The 27,373-nt window shown below is 39.6% G+C and overlaps 1 protein-coding gene across 4 annotated transcripts in view; it reads right to left on the minus strand.

Annotated features, from left to right (window-relative positions):
- Positions 1-27,373, minus strand: part of sbf2 (SET binding factor 2) — a 110,349-nt gene that overhangs the window by 56,055 nt on the left and 26,921 nt on the right. For all 4 annotated transcript variants that reach the window (XM_078248231.1, XM_078248213.1, XM_078248240.1 and 1 more), the window contains 5 exons: positions 14,357-14,494; positions 8,979-9,113; positions 8,460-8,570; positions 6,943-7,048; positions 3,353-3,485 (listed from right to left, as the gene is read on the minus strand). In XM_078248231.1, the coding sequence (XP_078104357.1) occupies positions 3,353-3,485; positions 6,943-7,048; positions 8,460-8,570; positions 8,979-9,113; positions 14,357-14,494 (623 nt within the window). The remainder of the gene's footprint in view (positions 1-3,352; positions 3,486-6,942; positions 7,049-8,459; positions 8,571-8,978; positions 9,114-14,356; positions 14,495-27,373) is intronic.

The following is a 27,373-nucleotide window of genomic DNA, read 5'->3' on the forward strand; positions in this document are numbered from 1 at the left end:
ATCTTTTGGATGTTGTGTGTCCTTACTGGTGTGTGTTTGTCAAGTGTGCATGGGTCTACAGTCAGGTCCATAAATATTGGGACATCGACACAATTCTAATCTTTTTGGCTCTATACACCACCACAATGGAGTTGAAATGAAACGAACAAGATGTGCTTTAACTGCAGACTTTCAGCTTTAATTTGAGGGTATTTACATCCAAATCAGGTGAACGGTGTAGGAATTACAACAGTTTGTATATGTGCCTCCCACTTTTTAAGGGACCAAAAGTAATGGGACAGATTAACAATCATAAATCAAACTTTCACTTTTTAATACTTGGTTGCAAATCCTTTGCATTCAATTACAGCCTGAAGTCTGGAACACATAGACATCACCAGACGCTGGGTTTCATCCCTGGTGATGCTCTGCCAGGCCTCTACTGCAACTGTCTTCAGTTCCTGCTTGTTCTTGGGGCATTTTCCCTTCAGTTTTGTCTTCAGCAAGTGAAATGCATGCTCAATCGGATTCAGGTCAGGTGATTGACTTGGCCATTGCGTAACATTCCACTTCTTTCCTTAAAAAAACTCTTTGGTTGTTTTTCGCAGTATGCTTCGGGTCATTGTCCATCTGCACTGTGAGCGCCGTCAATGAATTCTGAAGCATTTGGCTGAATATGAGCAGATAATATTGCCCGAAACACTTCAGAATTCATCCTGCTGCTTTTGTCAGCAGTCACATCATCAATAAATACAAGAGAACCAGTTCCATTGGCAGCCATACATGCCCACGCCATGACACTACCACCACCATACTTCACTGATGCGGTGGTATGCTTTGGATCATGAGCAGTTCCTTTCCTTCTCCATACTCTTCTTTTCCCATCACTCTGGTATAAGTTGATCTTTGTCTCATCTGTCCATAGGATGTTGTTCCAGAAATGTGAAGGCTTTTTTAGATGTTGTTTGGCAAACTCTAATCCGGCCTTCCTGTTTTTTGAGGCTCACCAATGGTTTACATCTTGTAGTGAACCCTCTGTATTCACTCTGGTGAAGTCTTCTCTTGATTGTTGACTTTGACACACATACACCTACCTCCTGGAGAGTGTTCTTGATCTGGCCAACTGTTGTGAAGGGTGTTTCCTTCACCAGGGAAAGTATTCTTCGGTCATCCACCACAGTTGTTTTCCGTGGTCTTCCGGGTCTTTTGGTGTTGCTGAGCTCACCGGTGCGTTCTTTCTTTTTAAGAATGTTCCAAACAGTTGATTTGGCCACATCTAATGTTTTTGCTATCTCTCTGATGGGTTTGTTTAGATTTTTCAGCCTAATGATGGCTTGCTTTACTGATAGTGACAGCTCTTTGGATCTCATATTGAGAGTTGACAGCAACAGATTCCAAATGTAAATAGCACACTTGAAATGAACTCTGGACCTTTTATCTGCTCCTTGTAAATGGGATAATGAGGGAATAACACACACCTGGCCATGGAACAGCTGAGCAACCAATTGTCCCATTACTTTTGGTCCCTTAAAAAGTGGGAGGCACATCTACAAACTGTTGTAATTCCTACACCGTTCACCTGATTTGGATGTAAATACCCTCAACTTAAAGCTGAAAGTCTGCAGTTAAAGCACATCTTGTTCGTTTCATTTCAACTCCATTGTGGTGGTGTATAGAGCCAAAAAGATTAGAATTGTGTCGATGTCCCAATATTTATGGACCTGACTGTATATTGTTTGTCCCCATCTGTTTTGGACCTGAACTGGGTTGGTTTGTGGGTGGGTAGAGGATTTGAGGGGAAGTGACATACTGTTTTAACCATGCTTTGTTCGCCTTGACATCAATACTGATATACAACATAATGACAGAGTGACATGAGTTGAAAAAGAGAGTCAATAATGAGGGAATGATTGCCAAACTGGTAGAGGGATTCATAGTTTATTTCACTACAACAGTCCTCATACATCTGTGGTACTTATATAAAGCAGCCTTTAAAACAACAAAATATTGTCTCAATGTATATATGTCACGTTTTGTCGGCCACTGTTTAGTCTCCTGTTTAGATGTGTTTGTTATGTCTCAATAAATGAATACATGGACAAGGAACTAAGGCTGTATTCACACCAAATCAGTACATTCGAATATGGGTAGTATGTTTAGGCTGCAGCAAAATGTTGAAACAGAATCAACTTTTACGCAACCCGATGTCACACTGTGTTGTCCAATCACCTAGTCTATATCCTGGGCGTTCCACTTCCGGTATTGCTCCGTTGCTGATGGAAAATCTGCCAGATATCACTCATTTAGGCCGGATATCTGTTGCCTTGGGCTTACTTTGTGTTGGCATTTTAAACTCCGGTCGATTTATGAGGACTATGGTTAACCTTTTCTCAGATCTCTGCAGGGTAAATCCAGACAGCTAGCTAGACTATCTGTCCAATCTGAGTTTTCTGTTGCACGACTGAAACAACTTTTAAACGTAATGTTCCATCAAAACAAGTTCCTTTGGAGGCTATTTTGCAGTGGCACAGCGGCTTTTCTCCGGTGCTTAGCACCGCCCAAGACGATTGTGATTGGTTTAAAGAAATGCCAATAAACCAGAGCACGTTTTCCTCCCATCCCCGAATGCTATAGGGAGTAGCCAGATCCTCCTCCAGCACGCTTTGGAGGAGGGTCTGGCAAAGCGAGACTACCGGCGATCAGACAAAACATGATGGAGAGTAACTTTATGTTCCACGTGTTGCCATTCAATTTGGCCTCGTTCACCAGTCAAAAACCCCTCGCATCCTGGTCAGTTATTGAAAGTAAATGTGTGTTGTTGGTTTTTTTTTTTTTATCTGTTGATGCTGACAGACAATAACGTGTAGGACCCAGCATACCAGCAGCATGGCTAAATGCTAGCACCATGGGGAACCTAATACAGACACAAATGGGCCATTTAAGTGACACCGCTGCACATCCCTGCACTAATCGCCACATCACCTGATTTGGTGTGAATGCAGCCATGTAGTGGTGTGCAGTCATTTGTAAAAATTACTTCTCCTAAAATTCACTCAAAAATCAGTTGTGTCACAGGATGCGAACCACTGCACAAGTAAAAGGCACTTTTAGCAGAAGTGAATTCTGAAAAGTGAACGGAAAAATCCTTTGGAGGTTAATAAAATATACAATGTTAAACAAGGTCGAATTTTGCTAAATGTTTAAATAGTAAACGTATCCAGCAGATTACAGATTACAGATACAACTGAATACAATGATGAACAAAGTTAATCATCAGTCGAATCACAAGCCATGAAAGTCACGGCACCAGCTGAGTTGTTAGTGGAAATTCACATGAGAATCTATTCTGCCGTTGGGTCAAACACATGCGTACCTGTATTTCAGGGGAAACATGAGGGCTTCCAGGGCGCGACACGCCTCTTCAAGCCTCTGGTAACTGGTGGAGTGGAACAAAACCTTGTGTTCTGTCAGAACCGCACAAAACAGGCTTAGAACATTTTGGATTCCTGTAAAGAGAAAGCAACAGAGAACAAAAAACAATGAGGTATTTGTTGGAATGCGACTGCCACATTTTTCCAGATCATTCATCAAACATTCATGGCTATTTGTGGAGAATTTCAAACTTCAAACAGATTAGATCACACAATATTCATTTGGAAGTTCTGTTTGTATCCACAACAGCTTTAAGACTGATTACTGCAATTCAAAACATACAACATTCTGTGGAATTGTTCTTGTAATTTTGCAGTGCTTCGCAGACCAACCATACCAATCTTAATATAGAAGGTTGTAGCGCTACTTAAGGATTGGATGGAATTGTTTGTGTTCTAATCTCATTTTGAAAATAGGTCTGGTGCAGCATGACTCCAAAACTTGTGGCGCCAACCAAATCTGAATTTAATTGTCAACGTGAAAGGCAATGTTTGAGACCGCTGCCTATGCAGCACCACAAAGGCTGCGCTGTGTTGGCTCTTTGGTGAAGAAGAAGCCTGAAACTATAGTGGCAACTCTGCCTTTATATCAGAAGAGAGCATCACTTTGGTAGGTGAGTACAGCACTGCCTTTCTGTTTTCCATGGCTCGGGGCAAATACATGAGGCAGGCGTATTGAACAGTTTATGTATTTAAGTAAATTCCTACAAAATTACTTTTGTTCCTGCAGCATTGTTCAGCTGTCTTCATTTGCATTAAACCAATATTAGTGTAATCCTCCATCTGATCTCCATCGTTTGAATATCTGCACATAATCTGCAGTCTGTCCACTGCTTTTTTTAAGCCATGGAACCTGCTGGCTCATGACAAAGACAATACATTTCCACAACCAAATAGGTCAGTTTATGTCAAACACTGAATATAAAACTAAAGGAAAACTCATCTCTGAAAAACAAAGGAAATTACACACGCTCACACAGTATAAATAATACTGTATTTCAAATACCGATGTGACAATCAGGAAGAATTCTAAGTTTACAGTTCCTGTTATTGTTTCCTATCAAGCAACTGACCAATTCATCACACACTGGAGTGATAAAGAGAGAGGAAAACTGGCAGACATATCAGCGCCACTGGGGGCGCTGGTTTTGGATGTTTGCCTGCCTGAGTGAAGCACTTCAGTTATAAACAGGAAACTGAACATGAGCCTCAACAAAACCAACCAAACCAAACCAACAGGCTCATCAAACCAAATTAGTTGTTTTATCTTTTATAGACACGGTGAGTGTAAATTCTGTAAAGGAGTGTGCCTTGCTCATTTTAATAACCGAGGCTCTGGTTTCATAATCACATCTCAGGTTTAGGCGTTTACTTATCTTTTGGAAACGGCAACGCACTTCCGAGCCCTAAATAAATTAGGTGACAGCAACATCCCCGGACAACAGAAGAGACAAAGGCAACAAACAACAAACAACAGGGCTGTTGATGGCCGGTTTTATCTTGCCACCGGGGGGGATGTACTTCCTACATGTTTAACACACATTCCTCTCTGGTGACTCAGGTGACCTGCGCACACAGAATAATGTGCCGACCTGACGGCTACAAGCAAATCCTTAAATGGACATGAGAATCACCTAATATAGTAAGTAGCAACAATGCACATGTTCCCCCCCATTTACGTTTAGCTGATCAGCTGACTTATGACTTAACTTCCTGTCAGAATGCAGGGAAATCAGTTTTAAGGGTAGGGGAATGATTAACATCTAACTATCACTTTCACTCTGTATGCCATGACGGCTTGACTCTCAATCAGAGATTCCTACATACATTTGTCCGGCTACACAGTTCAAAACAAATATTATATGAATAGTTAATCAAAGTGGGATTAAGGACTGACAGATAACTATACAATTTTTTCTGGTATGATCAGAAGATAGACTGACCCATTGAATATCTATGGCCCTACATTAACCCTCTGCAGTAAATAAATACGGTGATTTGCTAGCCAAGAGTTAGATGAAAAGAATGACACCACTGTCAGGTTTGTTCGCTTAGTTATACAGTAAGGCTTACAGCCAGGAGACAGTTAGCATAGCTTAGCCTACAAACAGGGGGAAACCGCTAGCCTGGCTCTGCCCAAACGGTTAAAAAATAAGAAAAAACTAAATCTGTCTACCATTAATTAAGAGGTTATATCTTGTTTGTTTAATCACTACACAAACGATAAGTTGTGGGGTAAGGTGAGTTTCCGCTGCATTATTTTAACAATGTCACATATTGAGCACCTTTCCAACACACATTTATAGTGGCCCTGTAGCCCTTTCAAGGACAAAAAGCACTCCATAACGTATGCTGAACTGATTAATAGAAACAGGCTTATGAGGACTGAGAGGCCATGGCTGGGTATTGTATCAAGATTGCTTTGTTTTGTGTATCCAGATTGGCTACAAATGCATGACTTCCACATAACCCTGATCACATGTGTATCGTGCAAGTACCCCCCATGTGCATGTTCACCACTTTGTCCAAACAAAGTTTGTGGTGTTAATACACTCAGGAAATAAAATCCACTCTGTTTTGAATCACATTCTTCTAATCAAATAAATGAGGATAAATGAGGGCCAACTTTCCATTACAAATCAAATTGCAGGTGAATTATATTTAATTTCACACTCAACTCTAACGGATGTAACGTCTCGAGTTGCAAAAATTTAACAAAACCCAACTCTTAAATCTAAAAATATAATGCTTAATTGCTCAGGTCATGAAGTATGCCAAACTGTCCTTTTTAAAGGCTGAGGTAAGTGCTAGGTACACACTCCAAACATCATAAGTCATGGTCAATCAGGCATGTTATATCTCTTTAACAAAGCACGTATTGCCTGTGCAAATCGTTCTGAACAGTCTGAACAGTATAACATATTGAGCAAACATGGCAACGTGAAACCAGCAAACTGAATCAAATCTTTATCATGTGCTCGTTCTAGCCCAGTCAAAATAACAGAAACATTGATGGACCAAAGCGAAAACCACATAATCTTGCCTCAGACACATTTAGTGTAGAATTAATCTAAGTTCTTAATGGCTCATTGCTAAAGTCTCTTGATTGCTAATCACGTGGTGGTAAACTGCAGCACTGTAGGACTTTTACAAAGTAGAACGGAGCCTCTAACAATCTGAAAGGAATGTGAATGTGAAATATGTCACACACAAGCTGCTGCTTAATTGAATCGCCTAAGACGATGATGCCAGTAATATGATTACAGAAGACAAATGTTCTTTAAGTGTCAGAACTGTCAGATTATAACCTATAAAACCTATAAAAAAAGTGTGATATTATGTAGACGTGACAACCTGCAGCAGGAAATGATTGTTCATTCAATACACATCACAGCAGGATTCGTGTTCAAAACAAACTAATGACGGGGCAGAGATACAATTGTACAGTCACTAACAAGTCATGGTCTGACTAAATAAGTCTCTTCCTGTCTCATGATTACTAGTTAGTAGTTATCAAAGAGCCCGGACCCACCCAGCTGCTGGAAGAGCAGAGCAACACTTTTACATGTGACAGGCAACGTGTTGTTCAGAGGCGTCTGGATGAGCTGCCGGTCACCTGCTCCCAGGCTAAACAGCTTCTGTAAAGAAAAACAGAAGTTATAAATGTCATAAAACAGTCATGGAAAATGTCTACGGCCATCAGGTCTAAAGGGCCGAGCAGTACTGCAACTGACATCATCCATTAAGATTTAAAGCCGAGTGTACTGTGGCTGCATCAAATAAAGAAGACACATGCCATTTAGTGTAAACTAACACTGCAGCTGCAGGACTGAATTAGCCATTTGAATGAGTTTGCTCGTCACTGAGCAAAGAATACCTCAATTACATGTTCACCAAAATATAACTGGTGCAGTGCACAGCTGCAGTAATATTACAGATTCCTTTAAAAAGATTTGTGCTTTAAAAAAATACCCATAGTGTATATCTGCTGCTGAAATGTGCATTTACTGACTAATCAAGTCAAATTGGTGATGCAACAGTTGTGCTTGGGATATCAAAGTTTTCTGAATGGTTTGTGATTTACATTACAGCATGCTTGGAGGGGAAAAGTGGTTGAGAGAGACATTTAAGATGTAGAAAATAAGTTCTTCAGTCAAGTGAAAATCTACCCATATATACATACCCAGATGTTTAACAAGGTTCTGTTTTGACAAAATGGGTCTGTTCCACTGCTGAGGTTCTGCCTAATCGCCAACATGGGGACTTGGGATTTTAAGTGACGTCTTGCTGGGGAATGGGCCAGATTCTTCCCTTTTACAGCACATTAGCCATTGTTTAAAGTGCTCATATTATGCTGTTTGGCTTTTTCCTTTTCCTTTATAGTGTTATATATATTTTTTGTGCATGTTATAGGTTTACAAAGTGAAAAAGCCCAAAGTCCCCCCCAAAGGGACTTAGCATCTCCAACAGAAAACACTGTTCACAAACTGCTCCAAACAGCTCTATTGTAGTCCAGCCTTTACTTCCATGACAAACATGCATCACTTTGTAACACGTTATAATGCTCGCCTAGCTGCTAGCGTGGCACTCCCTCAGACTCTGCTTCTGACTAGCTAGCAGCGCTTACCTAGGTACTGCGCATGTGCAACTCCCAACAAAGATAGTACAGAAGTGAGATGCCTCACTCTGTAGATAAAACAGAGCTCAACACACAGGGTGAAAAGAGGAGCTGCAGCAGTGTGCAGTACAACAAAAATATGTTTTTTGAAAATGAAACCATGTAAATCTATTCTGGTACAACCTCTAAATACAATTATGAACCTGAAAATTAGCATAATATGACCACTTTCAAATAAAGTCTGATTTTTACCTGAGCACTGCCCGAGTGGCAGTTGTAAACATACAGTAATGTTCCCAAAATGATTGAGATACATTTTGGCTCCAGGCTGTGTTTCAAAGGTGTAAGTAATCTGTTGCCTGCTTCACTGCTGACTGGATGTCTTACCGACTGTGGTACTTTGGACATGCTTTGCCTCAGTGAAGACTTACCTGGGATCCACCAGCAACAGGAACCTGGAATGTAAAGAGGCTAGCCACCAGACCCTCTAAAGGGAAACTTAGGCTATCGATGTGCACTGTGTAGATCAGACCCAAGCACCCCTAAAATGATGGGAAATAAAACAAAGACATTACACATGGACACATACAGAGAATAACTTCTCTATATAGTCATCAATATTACAGCTAATGATTAAACATGTAGGTAATGTCTAATAGCATCTACATACATGTAGAAACAGAATAACCTATTTACATGAATAGCCAACTGTGAGTATGCAAAACCTGTGATCAACTCAGTCTGTGAAGAAAAGATCAGAGGTGCTTATGTCTCATTTACTTTACTGAATTTCGGGCTTAGACTTAGTCTTAGGCCTATTTTGCAGACAGTACAAAGCAGAAAAGCCTCATCTCAGAGATGAAGAAAGCACTGATTTGATAAAAATTCTGAGTATATATATAGAAAAATATTTTTTTAATCAAGATTTAATCATATGGTGTTTTTATTACCCGGAATATTTCGGGATAATCCAGCCTAGACACAAGAATGAGACTTTTTGGTGCAAACACTTGAGCTGGCTGGATCAGGCCATCCTCCTCCGCCTCCTCATCGTCATCTCCATCAGCCTCAATACTCTTTGATCCCTGAAACACAAAAGAAACAAAAGAGTTCAACACAGTGCCATGGACTACAGACTATGAAATGTACTGTAGTAGAGCATACCAGCACCACTGAGCTCCTAGCTGAGCTTGTAAATATGTGCCTCAAAGTCATTACATTGTCCAGTATGCGTGTGGCATGCACCTAACATTGCATGTGTTATTTTAAAAAATAACCAATGTGCTTCCACATAAAGAGTGTTTAATGGAACTGTATAATACTGAGTAATCATGGCTCAAAATTAACTTTTCCGTTTACCCGGCAAATGGCTAGTGAATGTTCAAATTTGACCAGCCACTCAATAGATTACCATTGTTTTTTTGGGCTGGTGGGTGAAGCAAATCTACCATCCACTTGCATATTTTACCAGGGCAGTAAATGGTGCTTATTTTGAACCCTGTGAGTAATGTATGCTGACATTTAGTTTGATAAACCAACTTGCGTACAAGTTTATGGACGGACACCCAACTTCTGAAACACTTTTCCATTTACATTTGAGGAGTGAATTCTGAAATAAGTTTCAAAGTGGAAAGTAATTGTATTTCATTCTACAAAACAAAAATAGCCAGGATAAAACTCCTGCATCAGACAAAGCCGTAGCATCAAGCCAAAAAAATCTTTGAAATACTCCTTTGTCTCCAGAGAGGAGACACACGTTTATGAAAGTTTGGACTGTTAATTATCTTCTTTCCCTATCTGTTCCCATTCAGCACAGCTGCTCATCTGAAGCCATTGCATGAAACAGATTTTCTTAAATTACAATGAAGAATGAAAAAAAGATCTCGCCTACAAAGAGACAAAATCATATGAGTGGATTTCCTTAGAGAAGAGTCAAAATGAGTTCAGGAGATTAATGTTGCTTTCCTCCCAGAGTCACATTCCAACACTGCAATGCAACATCAGAGACATACCAAAGATGCTAACAAACGCACAATGTTTAGTAATTCTGATGTTTAGCAAGATATATAATTTACAGTTAGCCAAACTTAGCCATTGAAACAATATTCTTTATTGTAGATCACAAAATGTCTTAAAACCCCTTCGACCCTGAAGTTGGTTGAACACACACATACTCTACAGCAGAGGTCTTCAACGTTTTTTAAGCCAAGGGCCCTTTATCTGAGAGAGGAACCCCCTACTGCATATTTTATCAAATTAAGTTGCATATTTAACTGGGCCTACAATAAAAGCCTACAGCCTTTATACATAGCTTTTTAGTGCATAGAAAACTAAGCTACAAAAATAATTGTTAGATATAAATAATGTTTTAATGTTAAAATACATGTGACAGTGAATCCTTAGGATTAACTGTATCTGTGGATCTTAGTGACCACCTTACCTATGGGCCAGTAAGCCTATCATCAATGTCTTTTTTTTTCCACAAACAGGCTGATTTATATTTGCTAATAATATGTTGCATTCATGTTAAGACATTTTAATTTTTGAAAAAGTTGCAAAGGAACTCCCTTCATTCATTTTGCCAGATGATGGTATAGTACTGAAACGTTGCCTACTATTACATTTATTTTTTGCAAGTTAGACAGTGTGCAGGAGTTTCTTTGCAACTTTTGACCTACTCATCCCCCTCCGACGCACCTGTTTCACGTTATAGATGAAAAAAATTTAAAAAGAAATTAACAATAATTTGGTGCCCCCCCTGCAGTAACTCTGAGAACCCCCAAGGGGTCCCAGATCCCTGTTGAAAAACTCTGCAATGTTTGTAGTGTATTAGTACTCTAGAGCTTGTAAGTAGGCAATAATATTACCAGAAACAAAGACTGACCACAGGAAAGCATAACTGTCTGCTATCTGCATTCAGATATGTTGTGAACAATCTTGAAACCCATTGGCTATCGGTCTGAAGACGATTTAGCCTTTGGGGGCAACGGCTAATATTTCGGGTATCCGGTATAGCCAGTGGATATCTGGGCCAAGACTTCCTCTTCTGTGCGCAGGTCATTATATACAGTACAATTAGCAACCAGATCCAGGTGCAGACGACATTTTGGCCAATCTCTATAAACCAATATCTGCATATGAATGCAGATAAATAAAACAAAGCTAATAAAAAGCTTAATCATCGTCAAATGATAGCTGATGGGTTCCGAGATTGCATTTCGGCCAATGCGTTCTGCATCTTTTGCTCTCCACACGGACTGTTTACCTGCATGCAACAAAAGCCCGCTCAAACGTGATTGGTCAATACTAATCAGACTACAAACGGAAACCACACTTCCAATACTTAAATATTTTCCCGCTGCCTACAGATTCTGCAGATATCTGTTTAAAAAGATTATGTAGCGACAAAAGTCAGGCATTATGAGTGTACATTTTACTGCAAGTCAAATTAAATGAAGACTATAAGGCAATTCAACATGTTATCTACCTCTCACCAAAATTAGGACAAGCTTGTCTTACAAGCAACAGCCTCAATCTGGTTCTAGTTGTCTCTATCGTGGATCCATGAGCCCTATCAGAGCACTAACACTCCAACCTTTCTGTGCTCATTCCTAACTAAAGCCCTTATCCCAATCTAGTATATTTCTCCAGACAGTGAAAACATGCCAGAAGTGCTTCAGTATCTCAGGACCAAGGAGGATGGGATCAAAATATCCCATTCAGATACGGGGCACATTTCACCATTATTCTAAGGATTTGGTTTAATTATTAGACAAAATACATTCCTCTGCTGCCTGTCTGGACTCTCCCTGGAGTCCAACTGAGTAGATAGGGATGAGAGTAAAGATTTTTAAAACATCCTCACGTTTCAAGATCTTCAGTGCTATACACTGAATCCAGGAAGGTGTGTTTATATTTGCAGGAACATGATGTCTGGATGAGACCAAATATAGCCTAATCCAATAATTAACACAAGGTTGACAAAAACAGGTAATTTTTCAAATTCAAAAGTCTTCAAAATACAGTATTTAATATACACAAACAGCCATGTGTCTTGGTAAAGTGTGTTTTTGGCACAAACAAAAGATTTAAATTACTCTTAATAAAAAAACAAAAAACATGACAAACACAAGTGTATATTCTCAAAAAGAATTAATATTCTCCAGATGTATTCATGTTTTTAAATTGAGTACTTACTGTATGCAGTACACAACCCTACTGGCAGTTTGAGCATTGAGAAGCTTAGAATTCTGCGGCAAATTATTTTGACAGGACAGAAGGAGCGAGAAGGAGAATGACATGCAGCAAAGCGCCACAGGTTGGAATCGAACCTGCAGCTGTAAGGACTGAGCCTTATGGTCATCTTCTTTTAATCACTGCAACTTGTACAACCCATTTGATAATCCTGCAAACTTCCCTTAAAAATGAAAGTAGTAAAACAGTGAAGTGAAAAAAATAAGATTGTGAGAGCAGACATAACTCACAAAATGAAAAACAATAAATAAATATATATATATATACATATATATATATATATATATATACATATATATACATATATATATATATATATATATATATATATATATATATAAAATCATTATTATTGCTTCTCATCTTTTGATATTATTTTATTATATTTTATATGTCTGTATATTTACTGTTTTTTCTAATGGATATTTTTTTCTTCCATTGCCCCTTATATTTGTTATTATATGTTATGTCATTTTAGATTAACTACTTACTGGTTTTCTTAAATTTAAGCCTCCCAGCAAAAGTATTTCACACAATTGTACTTGTATAACTGGAGTGACAATACACATCTTGAAAATTGAAATACAAAAAATGTTTATACAAAAAGATATTATTTACATATATAATAAATAAATAAATAAATAAATTTAGTATTTCATATGGAAGTCCCTTTCTTTCATAACTATCCGGAACAATTTGTAATTAAACTTCTGTTGCAAAAGTATGTGTCTCTACGGCTTGTTTTGTCCTGTAGACCTAATATAAACATTAAGTTAACATTTAAGTGGAATTTGTGTGTGTGAAAAACAAAGTTTGTAGCCCTCGCTAATAGCCCTGCCAGTCCCTAGATAACAGTAAATTACAAAAACATTAGGCCCTGGGGCGTCTGGTTAGCTCACATGGTTGAGCGTGTGCCCCATGTGTAGGCTCTTCCAAAAGAAACCCCATAACAGTTAATAACTGGGCTATTTTTGGTTATTTTCTCCATTTGATGTGACATTTTGCCCCAAATCCTCCTATGATAATCCCTTGAAAAATGTGGTGACTGTCTTCCACATGCGAAAGGATATGTAGTCACAGTGGGCCGAGCGACAGGAGTCATTTAAGGCCTCTAACAAAGGAAAACACAGTGAAACACTTAGCCTGGTATTCTGTGGGCTTTTGGCAGGGAGAGTCATTAACAAGATCATTCACAAGTATAAAAATGATCTCGTCCAAACAAATCTGTTGTAATCAATAATTTATGGGGATTTGGAACATTTGTGCCGTGACCACTAATGTGCAATCAAACACAATCTTGTATGCATGAGTAAATCAAAAGAGAAGCTCTGGAGGGGAGCATAGGCCCATCCTCTGCTTTATAACAGAATCCCTCAGCCAGCTTTCAATGTATTAGTCTTGATTAAAATAGCCTTTTGTTTTCTACTAATGCCTCATATTCTGGAAGACATCTCACACACAACAGACATTCCTACAAGTAAAAAAAGTGCTCAAAACTGTAAAAAAAAAAAAAAAAAAAAAAACAATGAGCGTAAAATGGAAAACTGAAAATAAGAACCATCACATTGCCCACACAAAGATGAACCTCATGCTCATCATAAGAGTCCAAGAAATTTAGGATTATTGTGACGTTCTTATAAGGAGCTTCATAAGGAGGAGGAGGAGGCTGCTGCTCACAGTGATGTGATGCACAGCTGTTTAATGGAGTGACAAAGTTAAATATTTGTTACAGATTCTACTACACCAGGATTAATGAGTCATGTTTGCTCAGTGGTTAGCACTGTTCCTTTACAGGGCTATGTCCTGTGTATAGTTTACATGTTATTACTATGTTTTTTCCACATGGTGCTCCCGTTTACTCCAACAGTCTTAAAACAGCTGTACAGCAGGGGGTCTGGAGACTCTATGATTGTGATGTTCTGTGTTAGCCCTCTGATGGACTGAAAACATTCACCCCATTGAATTCTGGGATAAGCTACAGCTTTATCCCAGCACACCTGTGTGTGTGCGTGTGCGTGTGTGTGTGTGTGTGTGTGTGTGTGTGTGTGTGTGTGTGTGTGTGTGGCAGCCTTACCTGCAGATTGACCTCAGCCTCATGGAAAGTGAGGCAGGAGCAGTAGTGTCGGTCTGAATCGATATCTGTCAGCACAACGGTGAAGAAGGTAGGTGCTTTCCTATCCCTGGACAGCCTCCAACCTCCAGGCTGGCAGAACTGAAAAGATATTAAACAAAATACCATTACATGAGAATATCATAGAGGGCAATTCACAAAACATGGAAGATATACACACAGTGTTACTGTGACTTAAGCTATAATCATTTGAGAGACAACATTTTCATTGTGATTGTCATGGCATTGATATTTATAGTTGTTTAAAAGCACAGTGGTTATTTTGTCCCCTAAGACATTCTGCTGGTAACCCATTCAAACCTTAAATCAGTGTAAGTCAGAATAGGTTTTGGAACTACTGCCTTACTACTGTAGCTAGTCTAATCCTAATGCCCCCATAGAGAGCATAGACAGGATGTCCTGTTTCAGTCTAGCAATTACATCTGCTCTTTAAAGCAGGAAGTGGCATGTTAAGTATTTATTTTGTCTGATCATAAAAGGAAACATCTTAAATAAGACGGAAAAATGGAAAGATACTCAGGAATTCAGCAACATGATTACACTTTAGTACAGCTGATTGAATTAGGGTCAAAACTGAGTCAACATTTATTTATCCTACTCTCAGAATTGGAAGTCATGTCAAGTCAATTTTATTTATATAGCCCAATATCACAAATCACAAATTTGACTCAAGGGGCTTTACAATCTGTACAGCATACAACACCCTATGTCCTTTGACAAAACAGGGAAATAATGGAAGAACCCTCAGGAAGAGAAACACAGGGGCCCTCTCCCTGGACGAACAGACATGTAATAAATGTTGTGTGTCCAGAAAAACCAACAGAATAAAATTACATTATAAAATGTACAAACTTTATTCATCCCCAATTTTATTCTGAATGGCTGGGTTAAACATTTGTCTCACACTTATTGTCTGAGCTTTGGGTAGTGAGTGAGTAAAGCAGACTTTTAAGTATTATGATTCACCCTAATTAAGTCAAGATCTTCCAAAAACTTCCTGGAAAAAACCTATTATTCATATTTCCAAACACTGTTTATTGAATATTTAAAAAGCACACAAATCAACTATTTTTGATGCATGACAAAACAGAGCCATTTATAGCAAATTGTGGGCACTTAACTCAGAATGACTGTTACCATAATAAAAAGCATATCAAACAGGTTTAAAGTCTCAAAGGACCAGTATGAGTCATAACCAATCCTGACAAAACATCTGCAAAGTGTAGAAAAATAGATTATATAAATACAGTGTATCAGTAAACTGATTTGATAGTTTCAGATATTTCCTCATGCACCAACAGAACTGACAAAAATGTTGCTTCAAATAAACACTTGACTCTACAAGCCAATAATAAAACCACCCAGTGTAAGATGGGTTCAAAAAGCAAAATGAAAAACTACCATCTCAAAACAAGAAGGCGTTCATAATGGGAAACAATCAGAAATTGATTCATTATTATTTGAGAGACAAATAAGACAGCAAAGGGCCAAAATATGGGAGGCTGGCAGGCATTTGGTCATAGAGACGAGTGTTTGTGTCTCGTCTCACTCTGTTTTTGCTGCAGGCCCAACTGGCCCTGGCTCTGAAAACGGTGTTTAGACTGCTCCTCAGGGGTTACACAGGGGATCACCAAACACATGGAGGAAGAGAGAGGAGACTGAGTGAAGGAGGGGCGGGTGAGGGCAAAAACAGATGGATTGATGAATAGATGATCTGTGTAGCCAAAGATAAATATACTGGCGAGGTAGTGTCTCTTGGGCCGAAAAAGAAGCCAAGTAGAGAGAAGTAGAAGGAGATTAAGCGAGAAAGAGAGGAAAAGGAGAGAGGGGATTTGACTTGTTAACCGTGGAGGTTCAGACCAGGATGCTACCATCTTCCAGCAGATACAATAGCTTGCAGGAAATCTGTTCAACCTGCTTTGTGGTGAGGTGTACGTGCTTGTGTGTGTGTGTGTGTGTGTGTGTGTGTGTGTGTGTGTGTGTGTGTGTGTGTGTGTGTGTGTGTGTGCGTGTGTCGGTACACACACGGGCCAGACATGACTCAAGGACAATCGCAGATAATTGTGAGCCTGTCCTAAACTATTCCAACTATGCCATTTATTGTTGTCAAAAAAAGAGATAAACACCTTAGGGACTGCATAGCTCCGAAGAGCACAGGAGAGATAACATCCTGTGTGTGTGTGTGTGTGTGTGTGTGTGTGTGTGTGTGTGTGTGTGTGTGTGTGTGTGATGTGTTTCTGTGCGTATGCATGTGTGAGAGAGGGACTGACTGTAAGGGAGAGCGACATGCAAGGAGCACATGGAGGTGCGATTAATTGACTTCCCTGATATTAAATCAGTGTTTCCTTTAAGCAGTTATCTCGCCTGTAGGTCTGCAGAGAAACACTTAAGGGCTGGCGGAGGTTCAAAGACACTTTAGGGAGTTCAGTGTTTAGTAAACTTCACTTTATTCAGGGACCATTGCATCCAGACTACTGACATCATTTTACATACAACTTATGGCTGTCTAACTAAAAAATGTATGATTGTCTCACTTAAATGTTGTAGCTGGATCCAAGGGGGCAGTTCAATGAAATGAATAAGAAAAACATATTTTCATGCAACATTATCGGCTTAGGACTCATTTGGAGTGTCTACAGCAAGTAAGCATGCATCCTACACAAAGGTGTTCATTCAGTATGATGTTGGCTTGTGAATAAACTATTTGAAGCAGGTTGAGTGTCTTAATGATTTCAGAATCTGCCTCTGGAGCTTTCTGCAAATGTTGTTTATGATTAAACATTTAACTGTGCACAACTGTGTGTAAACAGAGAACATATGCTTCCATTTGTTCAAACATCCAACTTGAAAAATTATGTAATTTGCAATTTAGTCAAACACAGAATGCAGTGTGGATATAAACACATGGCTAGTCATAGAAGGCAGAATGGATAAAGATGTGATGTTTAAAATGTAAAAGAATATTAAAGAGTGGAAGCAAAAGTGATTCCATCAAAAATGGTCAAAAGGTCTTTGGGGTCTTTTTGATTCTGTAAGTGTATTTATGTCCTGCTGTGCTACATGCTGCAACACAAAACAGTGAATGGCAATACAGTTAGTTTACCAGTATGCAGCAGAGCTGAGGAACAGCAAGTGAAACCACTGACTAACACAAGCTGTATTGTACATTCAGCTATAGCATGACAGAAAACCACTGCAGTGCAACAGATGCAAAGGTCACCATGTACGAAACAGCCTTTATACAGCACACCCACACACAACATGCCCTATTCCCAAATTAGACCGTAGTCAAGTGACAAAGGACACACTTGCTGTATTAATGTCAAAGCCGAGTAAACTGCTGCCCTCCAGCTAAACCCTCTGGTTCCCATCATGTGCTGCAGCCTGGTATGACTGACTCCCACCCAACTGCAATATTCACCTATGCAGCCAGTGACACTGGATCTGCAGTCTGACCTGCTAAGCATCGTCACAGCAGAGCAGAGTGCTTGAAGAGCAGCACCAATCAAACGAAAAACACAGAGGCTTTGCCTGATCAGGACATGGCTGCATTCTTATACTGTGACAAGACATTAATGCCTGGCCAGGCCAGATATAACTGGGGCAGCAGCCATTACTAAAGATGACTCAGGACAGAGAGACAGACAGTATGGTATCTCCCTTTAAAGTCAGCTTGGTCTTTCTCTGGTATGATACAACTAAAAGACGACTGGGAACGGGTGTTTTTGTTATAATCCCAACATTTGAGTATCCCGTACTTGGTGAATACAAACAGACTTCGAAGGGTCATGAAACCTCTAGAGTTCCTGTTACCACAAAATGAGCTAAATCCCGCAAATCCTTTTGGAGAGGGACTTATTTCATAATTTGGTTGAGTAGAAACCCAAATGAAGTCAGGCACCAAAGTTGTTCCATGTTTTCTCTCCACAATAAAATGTGTGTAGACAGAGCTGTCTCCTTGGATCTGAGCATCAGCAAGAATGACCTAAACTGAAGGAGAGTAAAAAGAAAACACTTTCCACACTCCCCTGACTACAAAGTACAACTTTGTTTTTTGCACTGTAGCTGCTTTATACACGTACTAGCTTTTTTCTTACTATTATTTTTTACCTTGAATCGGACTGTGAGCAACTGCAAATTAACAATTTCCCTGAGGGTATCAAAAAAGTATGGAACGAAGAGGAATTTTGGGAAAATGTAGGACAACATTCATGAAATATATACAACATAACAACATACAAGATACAAACAATTGCAAACCTAAAAATACATTGTAAAATAAGTAAATATGACTGCCAGACAATCTCAAATGTTAGAGCAGGAAAAAATGAAATAAAAAATAAATAAAAAAAAGATCCTATAATCATCCAAACCTCCAGACAATACTAGTGAACTATAGACGGAGCCTGAACGTAAAGTTACTGCCAAGACAATGTGGTACGGAAAAATTAGCAACAGATGTGCACTACACAGAGCATTTCAATCACCCTTCCTTGTTCTTTCCCCACTCATGTGAAAGAGTCGCATACCAGGAAGAGAACACAATGACGGAAAGTGAGGAGCGCGGTGTCAGAGAACAGAAAAGGACTGGCCAGGGGTGAGAAGGTCAATGACGTGCTGCCTGCCCAGAACTCCTGCTTTATCAGGTCTTCAGGATTAGCAGGGGACAAAACAACCACAGACAGCTGTTCCAGGTGAGCGGTTTGGTGCACAAATACCCCCCTCCTTAGCTCAAGGTCAGCATGATAAATACAAGAAGCAAAACTGTCAACAAAATGACCATAATAGCAAAGTTATACAAGTAATATTTCGTGACTGCAGTAAGTTAATTTACTGCACCAAAGGCATAGTGCTGCGCTGAGGTGGCATCTCCTTCCCACTTCCATTCCTCAACTCTGCTTCCCTGCCGTCACCAACTTCTGGTTTCCCTTTGCTGATCTGTTATGCAATACACTGCACATATGGTTTGTTTTTGAGATATTTTTAGATGACTATGATCAACCACAATAATAATAATAAAAAAAAAAAAAAAAAAAAAAAGTCTAGTCAAGCAGGACAGGAAGAGTCATCTAGCAAATATTGCAAACTATACTGTACATAAAATGTCAAGCTTCATAAATGCCATATGTGTAGGAAATGTAACACCTGAAAAAAAACCTACCACAAGATGTATTTTTAGTTTAAATGTAAAGGTTTTTTTTTTTGTCATGCAGACAACTCTGATGAACCCCCAACATCCCTTGGGAAGATTTGTTCACTTCAGGGCGAATACTTGGGTTTATTTCAAAACACAGCATAAATTAGAAACATACAGCCAGTTCACCACATGCAACTTGAAAACAGAAATGCATAACGAGACAACTAAAAAAGGACCCTTTAGAGAATCAGACATTCCTTTCCTTTAAATCCATACCCTTTCAGATTAATTCTCTCAAATTTACTCCTCAGCTAAACATGAGGTGAATGTGTGATGGTCACAGCTGGCATAAGGGACCCACACATTAAATTGACTTTATTATGTCTTAGTTTTGTCAAAGGTAGTATACAGGTAGTATACAGCCAGTCATTTGTGTAGGAAATACAGCAAGCACTATAGGTAGGTTAACTAAGACCATATCGTCCAAGCATAAATTAGTTGAATAATACTTCAGGGAGGAAACTGCTGTGAAATATAGTCAAGAGTACAAAAATTCCCTTTCAGAATCCAATGAAAAGTCCATGGATTTTCCCGGCACTATTTAATAACAAGTTCTCGTGGTAAAACTGATATCACAACCACTTGAATAGTATAAAAACAAACCTAATCCAATAAATTATCTCATTGCTGTGACAGAATCTGTCAAAACTGAAGCAAGTAGACTGGTAAGATCAACTATGTAACGCTTACGGCATTATCGCAAAAACAATCAATGACTTCTGCAAAAGAAGGACCTGATCTGTCATGTATGAGCATACCTGCTTATATAACTGCATTAATCATAGCCTAAGAGTTTGTCAGCACACTGTACTTTTTTTAAGGTTATGTCAAAGCCATGTTGTAACTCCATGTGATGTGTCTTATATTAAACAGAAATCTGGCAAGAGAGTGCAGTTGGCTTTGCACAGTAAGCCATTACAAAATTAGCTGAAGTATTCGTAAATAAGTGACATTGACTACTAAGTAAAACACATGTTGTTGCATGTGGATAACCAGACTTTGTAAGCTCCAACACTTTCTACTACACTTAATCTATATATGTATGACTATTTAAGACCACCACTCTTGCAGGGCAGGGCCCCGCTCATATTAATTAAGTATCTATTTATGTTTTTATTGATGCCTCTATGTTTTTAGCTTTTTGATTGTTGTGTTGTAATTGTTGGAGCTTGTATTGCAAGACAAATTTCCGTGTACACGGACAATAAAGTGCTATCTAGCTAGCTAGCTATCTATCTGCAAGTAAAATAACAAATTCAAGCCAGTGGCCAGCGAGCTGTCGAAGAATTACAGACGCTGTACGATTTCTCTCCCAAATCACAACGGACACCAACAGACCTTATAACAGTTTATAACTGTGGGGGGGAACACAATTAGGCTTTATTAGAATTCAAAGTGGTGACGTCAAGGAGGAGTACCGGGCCATATTAAATAACTAAACCAACTAACTGACCTACACTATTACATAAGTGACTCCAACTAGTATACAGCCAGTCATTTTTGTAGGAAATACAGCAAGCACTATAGTATTATCATACCATACGTTATCTTTGTCTGTGCCTCCTAATAACTTAACTTTTTGAAAAGGCGAAGACTATGTCTGTGCAATGTACCATGCCTCCCCCAGTACCTGCTGTAGGGTCACATCTGGCCTCCAACCCTAGACTGCCTGCAACTGTGCATTTGGCCTTTGAGCGCTTTACCTGCTTCTGCATGACTGTGACCAGGCTGTGGATCTGTACTTATGTAGTATAGAGCACAATGAGAGGCACCCAAGACTGAACCCAGTGTCCCCAGGTCAGATCCGTGGGGGGTTAGTGGCATTCCTGTCTGCCAGTTTCTCTTTTGATAGTACCACATGAGGCGCCAAAGTCAGAAATGTTCAAATCCTTAATAGTTGCTTTAAGTCAAGCTTTTAAGTTTGATACATGCTGTATACATATATTACATATATTCTTGGGGCTTTAAGTATTTGTGTATGCAGTATTTTGGTTTGTCCACTATTATTTTTCTTGTATCAGTTCTGATCAGTACCACATTGCCAAGCCTTATTTTGTATCTATATCAGCTGACGGTAGGTAAACAAGGTTGTTTTTTTATTTAATCTGTAAAAAGTAAACATGAAAAATCAAAAACACATTTCTGAGCACATGGAGTGATGAATGAAAGAGCAAGGTAAACAGCTTTGTCCTGAGGTTGTAGATCAGTACAATGGCTGTCCTGCGTCAGACTGCTGAGCCCCGGCCTTTAGAGCACAGTAAGATAATGGCTGATAATGACCTGGCTGTGGAACAGGTGCTTCCTCCACTGCCTTGTGGGGGCCCTTGATCAGTTACAACTTTTGTTCCTCTACTGAATTTACACTAATGCAGTGCGAGGAGTAAATGTGAATCTTTGCAGTATGTGTCAGTGTGTTTGAACACAGTAGAATACTAGGTTTCCCAACAAACACACCTTTTCACATAAGGCTTCACACACAAATCTCTCAAAAATGTTTTTTGTCAAGACACTTGTTCATTCAGTACAGTATATGTTAATATAAGATTCCTTGCTCAAGAAACCACCCAATAGTACATAATAGAATGGTGACATGTCTAAATCTGCAACTTCATCATGGCCACCACTTCTTTGAAGCTTTACAGTTGACATTTGAAACTATCAAGCGAGTAATTTGCAATTTGCCTTATGAGTGTGCCTCCTTGAGCCACTAAATTTCAGTTTCAGGTAGCTTAATAAATAAATTGATGTCAAAGTGACCGGAAGAGGACCCAGTTTAAAAAAAAAAAAAGGAGAAGTGGTGACTCATATTGTACTGTAAATGGTTTCAACTTCCTAGTCAACGTTTATTTCTCAAATGAAACAAAGATGCACGATATTGCATCACATTGCTTCTGTAGCTGGTTGGTTAAGTATGTTTCAGCAAAGTTTTCAGCATAAAAAATAAGCATCGTCAACACCTAGTGACAGACTGAGAGAATATAGCCATGCATATGGTTATTTTGTGGTAAATACTGTAGGACTCTAAAAGCCCTGCAACCAGCCTCCAGACACCATGCTAATCCTAAGACCCAACAGGGTTTGACAAGCAACCAACACATACTTAGAGACCCAAACTCTTACAAGTATGGCTAAAAATGTCAATGAATAACAGCAATGTAATGGATTACTGCATCATGTTATTATGCTGTCAGTGGGTAAAACTGCTCCAAAGAATTTGACTATATCTCACTTAAAATTTCAAACACCCAGCACATGTCAATAAGAGTAGGTTAAGTTTAGCAGGCTTAGAATACAGCAGTTTGGACCATAATCTATGTCTACAATGCCAACACGGAAACCATTACAACTGAAACATTGTTGGCAAGTCTTGTTGAAGAAGCTCAACACTGAGGAGTGTTGAGGAGTGGGAACACTTGAAACTGGGCACGTACTGTACGTCTGCATACATCAGAAAGTGCTGGGAGTTTTAAGGCAAAACTCTTCACAGAAAGATATTGAATATATGGAGGCAGTCAGTATGCTGATTCTTACATATTTAAGTATGTAGGTGTAAGAATCCAAGTTATGTCACCAGCCATTGGCACTGGTGTCAGCAGCAGTCAATTTTAGTTTACTAGAAACAGAGACATTCACAAGTAGCCAGTTAGAGGGATGTCTAGAGCCAGTGTGCTCAGAAGGGAGGGAGGAAATGTACAGGATAGCTGGGGCATCCTAAAACTTTTCTCTTGGAGCAGTTAACCGGACTACTGGCACCAGTTGACAAATACCAATGTGCAATGTTTTTGCCCAGCTCCTGGCTGGCCACAGTGTTGGTCACTTGTCATCGTCCCTTTTGTGTTTTTTTTTTTTTAATGGACTCTCAGACTTGGGTCTATCAGGAAATAACATTTCTGTAAGTGTGTATGACAGAATAACAACAGTAGTGTAGGCAGAAATTACAGTGTGATGGGCCCAGAGAAAATCAGGTGGGCCTAGCCCATCCAAGACCAGTCATAGTTAATAGGTTATGATACACATAAATTAACCTAAATAGGCAATTACAACTATACTTGTCTAAATGCACCACAGTTTAACCATACAATCATATAGGCTACATCAGTGGTTCCCAAACTGGTTGAGGGTGCAGCAATGCTAAATATAAATATTTCTAGGAATGCATGGACAAGCATGTGAAAGGACTGCCAGATACATGTAAAGCAGACGATAAAGCCACACCAAACAACATATCTACCAAAACAAAGCCAAGAAAATACGCGGTGGTGACCACATTTCAATCTAAGGAGCCAACTGACTATCCCTTCACGAAAAAACAGCTGATTATTGTGCACCTCTCTCTCTCTCTCTCTCTCTCTCTCTCTCTCTCTCTCTCTCTCTCTCTCTCTCTCTCTCTCTCTCTCTCTCTCTCTCTCTCTCTCTCTCTCTCTCTCTCTCTCTCTCTCTCTGCTGATCTCAATTCAATTCAAAGGGGCTTTATTGCACTCAAAAAGCAAGAGCAAGAAGGAAGCCTTCTTATTGGGCGAATAACAAGCGAAGAAACATTCAATTCCCAAAACAACTACATATAAACAATAAACCATTAAGACAGAAAGCTTCTACTGTACTTCATCTACAGGTACGAGTATGTTTGATCGCCAGCATACTGTGGCTTCTACTCATCCTGTGTATTCTCAATTCCTGGTGAGCTCACAGTGCTTTTCAGTATGTCCTCATTGCTTGACAGCTCCAGCTTTGTTTCCTGATGTGTTTAGCTTCAATGGCACACGAAGCATTGATTACTCATGTGTGGATCTTCCTGACAAACACATGATCCCATTCTTCCCCCTGGCTGGAACAGCATCCTGCAATCTGGAATGCACTGTTTAGTTTTTCTCTCATAGTTTTACAAACGTCATAAGAACGACGTGCAGTGCGACATGTCAAGTAATGGTCACTTGAGGCAATCGATCAAGTGAGACAATTAGGCTACATTCTTTCATCTGTCTGTGGTTTGGACCAGAGCCTGAAGCTGACTAACCAAGGCTGCTGATTATGAACAATACCGTTAAGCTTTGTCATGATTTGCTTTCAACCTGCTCAGAGAACAAGGCCAGATAAATGAGTCCTCGCAGCAAAAAGGGGGATTTTTTCTCTCAAGTGAACTGAACCTAACCCAAGTCCAGAGGCTCAGGTCATACTGGAGTCCTAATGTATTCTTTTTCCGAATATGTTTAAAAAGTTCCTATTTAAATTTCCAGCAGTCATATCTACTATCCAGCAGCAAATTTTCTGAATAACTTCAGCATCCTTCCCAGAAGTGCTGAGCCATTCCTCATTACAGCAGGGATTTGGGGGGGGGGGGGGGGAATGGAAGAGTTCAAAATGTCAAAGTTCTAGACAGTTCTAGAAAAATGACACAAATGTTTACAGTCTGGTTAGGTCAGGTCAAATTCCTTCATCAGAGGAAGTTGGGATCCAAGAAGACATTTTTTTTGTCTACAATTTTTTTTTAACTGATAACACGTATGCATTACATGCAGTACTGCAATTACAGTATATTCAATTTTATGTATTTACAAGGGCTATCAAAATGAACGTGATAATAACGAGTTAATGCAAACGCTTTGATGCACGATTAACATACGCACGTTCTGCGATTTGGGCCTCAGGCTGCTCCGTAGTTTGGGAAATAAGATAGCGATGCAGCAGTAATGTTGTAGATTGCTAGCAGTAACAAACTTCCTTGAGCAGAAATGGATAAAGAAAAGGGTCTTTTGAATGGCAAATTTAGTTTTAAAGCCCTTCCAGATGGTTCTCTTGACAAGACTAAAGTTATTTGCATGTACTGTTGATGTGAATTGAGTTACCACTGGAGTACATCGAGTCTTAAATACTACATGCTGGCCAAGCATACGGCTGATGCAGAGAAAACCCTCCTCCCCTCGCCAAAGGCAGGCCACGCTGGATAGTTTGCAATGGAGACGTAAGCGTAAAGTGGTTATCATTGTGTTAGTATTACCAAGTAATGTAACATTGAGGTCATACGTGCCCATCTGTTATTGCTTGATGGGCTTGAGTTTGACATATTATGCTTTAAACATATTTGTTGAGCATACAGAACCTCTGAGGTTATTCTGGAGAATATTTTAGACCGTATTTGTCATTGTTTTGGATTGTTGCAATAATAAACATTTGCGTAAAGAAAGCATACGTTGTTAATACAGGGTTTCCCGCAGCACTTTGCAGCTAAGGCGGCCGCCTAAGCAACACATGCCTGCCGCCTTAACTACGTTGTATGAAAAATGAAAAATGTATGAGCGATATCCGCCGTGTTACTCTGTCCCGTTTTCTCCCTTTCATTCCAAACCGCACAATTGACAGCCTGCAGGTGGAGGCGGTGGAGACATAAACGCCACGGGCTGCTGCTGTGGTCAGTCTCGCAAGCGGTTTCAGGAAAGTGGACTCGGAGTGCGGAAATGTGTCAGAGCCTCCCGGACAGGTGAACGGAGACTCCGTTTCCTGCTTGTCGGTCAATGGTTAATGATCCGTTAACATTTCATTTCATTGTTCTATCCTTTGGAAGGCTGGCTGCCAAAAATCGCCACTTACTAGCTAATTAATTAGCCTGAGGTAAACAATAGCTATCAGTAAGTGACGTGGTGGCTGGCGTCTGGTGTGTCGGCCCGCGCTCCGCGAAGCTCCGACATGCAGACAGCAGAGCAACAGAAGAAAGTAGCTGCACCTTCGGCAAAATGAAGACTGAAAAACACATTTACTCGCCATGTGGCAGATAGGCACATACAGTATATATATATATAGATAGATATAATTTATTAATTCTATATTATTATTTAAATGTAATATTTAGTGTTTAATAAATAATTGTTAAGTGTAGTACAGAGTCTGCTGTAGTCTATCGCACAAACTAGCTCCACAGCAATCATATTCATGAAAAGGGAAAATAAGAAGCAGGAAACACACTAGTAGTGACAAAAGGGTTAACACAAAAAGTAAATTTTTATTACTAAGATATATCCCAAGAACAAAGACAGTCTCCTCCTTAAAATTATAGATTGTAGAGTACTTAGTGACTGTGTTGTCACCATTGTTTTGGAAGACTGGATTTGGGTTTACCACTGATCACCATTTTGGCAGTTATTGGGACCAGACAATTACAATTTGGGCAAAGAGTGGCGAAGTCTTGGTAGAGCTGTGCGGGGACGAGAGAGTATAAGCCACCATGTCTTAGTGTGTAGACTGACTTTCTTGTTCATCGCACAAACACACACTCAAAAACATCTCCCTCTACTTTTACAGACCACCAATGTTTTGCGGAAAACATATTGATTTTTTAAATTTAAGAGACAGTTTTAATGGCTCACAATCAAAAGGGAAGACTTAATGTAGTGGGCATAAGTGGAGCTGCATCTTAACACAGCCATATTGGCTTTTGTTTTTGGCCATTGTGATGGCCACTTGTATAAATGTCTCTCTTTCAGTAACAATTATGGCTACCAGTATATATCTGAGTAAGCAGTGGGACAAAAAAGCAAATGACCGGCTTGGTATGCAGTCAGAGAAAACACTTTGCTTGCCTAGCTGACTGAGTGGAACAGAAAACCCACACCGCATACTGTGTGTTGGACTGGACCAGCACAGGATTACTATTGTTCATTGCTGTAGCATCTCGCCCACAGCCACAACATTTGAGACTAGAGATAGAGCAGTTGAATATAAGGCTGCTCCCATGGTGGTGTTAAACTCTGAACTGTAGTCAATGAACAGCA

Source organism: Sander vitreus, chromosome 1, assembly GCF_031162955.1.
Source record: "Sander vitreus isolate 19-12246 chromosome 1, sanVit1, whole genome shotgun sequence".
Taxonomy (NCBI): Eukaryota; Metazoa; Chordata; class Actinopteri; order Perciformes; family Percidae; genus Sander; species Sander vitreus.